Source organism: Quercus lobata, chromosome 12, assembly GCF_001633185.2.
Source record: "Quercus lobata isolate SW786 chromosome 12, ValleyOak3.0 Primary Assembly, whole genome shotgun sequence".
In the NCBI taxonomy this organism is placed as follows: domain Eukaryota; kingdom Viridiplantae; phylum Streptophyta; class Magnoliopsida; order Fagales; family Fagaceae; genus Quercus; species Quercus lobata.
In genome coordinates this window covers 28,745,200-28,749,406 of record NC_044915.1, presented here as the reverse complement: position 1 = coordinate 28,749,406, position 4,207 = coordinate 28,745,200, and the positions used below count along the sequence as shown (strand labels likewise).

At 37.8% G+C, this 4,207-nt stretch overlaps 1 protein-coding gene across 1 annotated transcript; it reads left to right on the top strand.

Annotated features, from left to right (window-relative positions):
* Window positions 1-2,006: 2,006 nt before the first annotated feature.
* Window positions 2,007-3,934, top strand: LOC115969870 (probable galacturonosyltransferase-like 7). The gene has a single exon (XM_031089505.1). The coding sequence runs from the start codon at window positions 2,519-2,521 to the stop codon at window positions 3,596-3,598; it is 1,080 nt and encodes a 359-aa protein (XP_030945365.1). The 5' UTR covers window positions 2,007-2,518; the 3' UTR covers window positions 3,599-3,934.
* Window positions 3,935-4,207: the final 273 nt, after the last annotated feature.

The following is a 4,207-nucleotide window of genomic DNA, read 5'->3' as shown; positions in this document are numbered from 1 at the left end:
ACATTTCATCCCAAAAAAGCAAATTACAATAATGGTGTTAGTGTTAAAATTTTTAGCATCTTAATTACAATGGACTACCATGTATGAAAGTACACTGTAACTCAAATTTTATAAATATAATAATATTTTAATATTACTTTATAATTAAAATATCTTCCTTCTCTCTCACTATTCCTCTTTTCTTCTTTTCAGTCTCTCTCTTATTATCTTTAATTAATAAAATGGTAAAAAATATAAAATCTTTGATATTGGTGTATTATAAAATAAGTTGTTAAAATAAATAAAGTTTTTGAGATGTTAAATGCTAATTTTTTTATATCTTTAACAATAATGTTCTAATAAATGTATGTAATGTGCATATGAAGAAAATTTATTTCCTTTTTAAGCGAGTTATATAATTATAATCATTGAATTGATCTAGGGGTGTCAATGTTCGACCCAATCCACGAACACGACATGAACCTGACACTGATTTTTTCGGGTTAGGGTTTGGATCATAAACGGGTTGGGATCATAAACGGGTTGACCTGAAAGCGATACGATAAGAAACGTGTCATAAATGGGTCAACCCGTGTAACCCGTAATAGACACGTTTGACACGCCAATTTATTTGTGTCAACCTGAAATGACTCACTTAACACAACCTGAAATGACTCACTTAACACAATCCGTTTAACTCGTATAACAAATAAATATTTATTTTATTTTAGATTTGTCAAATATCTTTTATATCCAACATATATTTTAAATTTCAAAGAAAAGTGAGTAATTACAAAAATTTACAAGGGATATAATTGGAAATTGGAAATTGAAACTTTATAGACCCTAGAACTACTAATACTTTTTTTTTTTTTGCATAGAACTTGCACAAATGAAATTGGATGAACTTGTGAAAGATGTTATGAATTTGGACATCAACAAAGAATCTATGGATGATAATTGTGGTCATAGTCAGGATTAGTCTACTGTTTACTCAAATTCTTTCAATATTGATACTTAGCATTTGGGGAGTTCAAAGGATATTATATTTTTGTTGAACTATGTTATTTTATTTTTGTTAAACTTTGTGATTTTGAATTTGGATTGAAGTGTATGCATTTCTTTTGGAGTGTAAAGAACTTATTTCTAAATGAATGTTATATTTTTGTTGAACTATATTATTTTGAATGTGGGTTATAAACTTGAAGTATTTACACTACGTTTTGGGATGTAAAAAAAATTATTTCTAAATAGATGTTAAATTTAATATTATACAGATTGAAATGGATTGTGTTACATTCGTGTCAATCCAACACGACTCGTTTATTAAGCGTGTTAAATGAATTGGGTCAGGTCAACCCGTCTTATTAACAAGTCGGGTTAGGGTTAAAAGATCATAACAAGATTATTAAATGGATCGGGTTAGGATTGAGCCATTTAGTCGAATACCCCTACCTCAACACGACATAAACCCGACACACTAACTCGAATTGACACCCCTAAACCCAAGCCAAGACACCCTCTAAGCTAAATATGACAACTAATTAATTATCCATTGCAATCCTAATCATTTTCCTCTTTTTGGATCCAAAAAGTGGAGCAGGAAAGCCAAATCGGGGTTTCAATTCCGGATCATATCATTAAAACAAAACCGGTGTATTATGGGTTTCGAGCTTGAACCAGTAAACATAAACCGAAAACAAAAGAATAGAGAATGTGACGTGTAAAAGGCAACAAGCGCCGAGAGAAGCGATTCCGGGGACGCATTGTGATATATGACAAGGACAGCTGGTCCTTTCGTTCTATTATCTATAACCCTCTCTCTGCCACCATAATTGGTATTCTTTATTACAACATTACACATACCCTAATACATGTTAACAACATTAATTTATTTTTAATTTAATCCGAAATAAAAAAATCTAACCCATTTACTAATTAATTTAAAATAATTATGCTTGACTAATTTTAAGTACAATTACCCTTGATTTTTTTTTTAAAAAAAATATATAATTATGTTTGGGGGCCGTGGATTTCTATGGTGGAAAACGCAAAGCTGAAAAAAAAAGTAAAAGGTCTCCTCTCTCTTTCTCTATCCTTACTAGTACCACTGCTTCTTCTATCACCTTCTCCTATACAGAGAAAGGCAACCAGTAGAGGAGAGAGAGAGCGAGGAAGAAGAGGGAAGTAAAAAGCACTCTGTGGCGCATTGTAGCCCTGGGCCTTTTTATCTTGCGCCTCCGCCCTGGTTCTTCTTCTTCTTCTTCTTCTTCGTCTTCTTCTAAGTGCTCTCTCTCCTCCGAGTTCGCTTTGTTCCCACGGCATCCATTAATTTGATTCAGAAATTATGAAAAAGGAAAGGAGGAATTCGAAGGCCAGCTTTGTGGTTATTCTTTGATTGAGAATCGGTTTCTTTGATACAGCAACAATAACTCTGGCGGACCTTAAAGCGTCCCTAGCGTTCATAACTTCGATTCCAGCTGGGCGTTTCGATTTCAAGTCGAAGAAGAAGAAGTGGGGAGGGAGTTATACAGTGAAGATGCTTTGGATTATGAGATTCTCTGGATTTTTCACTGCCGCAATGCTTATGATCATTTTATCTCCTTCTCTACAGTCGAATCCACCGGCCGAGGCCATCCGATCCACTTACCTCGAAAAACACCTCCGATTGCGCCGTCCAGATTCGCTCAACCGGTTTTCGTTCCGAAGAGCCCCGGCATTTCCCAATGCTGATGAATGCGGCTCCGTCGACTCGAAAATCAGCGTTTGCGACCCGAATTTGGTCCACGTCGCGATCACGCTCGACATTGAGTACCTTCGAGGCTCAATCGCCGCCGTCCATTCGATTCTGAGGCACTCGCCTTGTCCGGAGAGCATTTTCTTTCATTTTTTGGTCTCCGATACGAGTCTGGAAACCCTCGTGAGATCCTCTTTCCCTCTGTTGAAGTTCAAGGTGTACTACTTCGATCCGGAGATCGTGCGGGGCTTGATCTCAACGTCGGTGAGGCAAGCGCTCGAGCAGCCTTTGAATTACGCGAGAAATTACTTGGCTGATCTGCTTGAGCCTTGTGTTGGGAGAGTTATATACCTAGATTCCGATCTCATCGTCGTCGATGATATTTTCAAGTTGTGGAATACGAGCTTAGGCTCCAGAACAATCGGAGCTCCGGAGTACTGTCACGCCAACTTCACCAAGTATTTCACCGGCAGATTCTGGTCGGACCGGCGGTTCACCGCCACATTCGTTCGCCGGAAACCTTGCTACTTCAACACCGGCGTGATGGTGATAGATCTGGACAGATGGAGACGGGTCGGGTACACGGAGCAAATAGAGAAGTGGATGGAGATCCAGAAAAGCCACCGGATTTACGAGCTCGGGTCATTGCCACCGTTCCTATTGGTTTTTTCTGGACACGTGGCGCCCATCGAGCACAGGTGGAACCAACACGGTTTAGGCGGTGATAACGTAAAAGGGAGCTGCCGTGACCTTCATCCCGGTCCGGTTAGTCTCCTACATTGGTCCGGTAGTGGCAAGCCGTGGCTCAGACTCGACTCGAACCAACCGTGCGAACTTGACGAACAATGGGCACGCTACGATTTACACGGACACTCTGAATGAATTACTCGCCGGTAAATTACCTCAAGGACTGTTTTGTCCCCTTGTTTTTTTTTAATAACTTAATTTGCCAATTTTTTTTAAAATTTACTTTACTCCATTATTTTGTGTTCTCTTCTTCTATGACCTCTCTATTACTCAATTTTTCTTATTGATTCTTATTTTTCTTTTAATGTTATTATTATAAATAGCAACTCATTTCTCAGGCGATTTGTATTCTATTTTATTATTTCTGCGTCTGGAAATAAAAGCACAAAAAAAAAACAGGGATATTCAATTTGTTGTATAATCCATATAGACTCTGTTTTGTGTTTAATTTAGAGTACTGGGTTTTATTTAGCTGTTTTAGCAGAGCTAGCAGTGGAAATGACAATACACGTGGTAGTGGAGAGACAGTGAAAAGGACCCTGTTGCACTTTTAATAATCCATTGAATTCTGCGACTCGGAAACATAAAATTGTTTTAACAGCCCGACTGGTTTTCCGTCCGTTTTCTTGTTTCTTGGGAATTTCCTCTCTTTATAGCTGTTGTCTTCTTTTATTTTTCTTAATTGCCCTTTACTGATTTGTTGTTGGGGTTGGAGATGAGCATTCAATGTGCTTTACCGCTATG

What these genes read in the sequence shown, in the direction of transcription:
- LOC115969870 (XM_031089505.1), top strand. Translation starts at nt 2,519, where the DNA reads ATGCTTTGGATTATGAGATTCTCTGGATTTTTCACTGCCGCAATGCTT.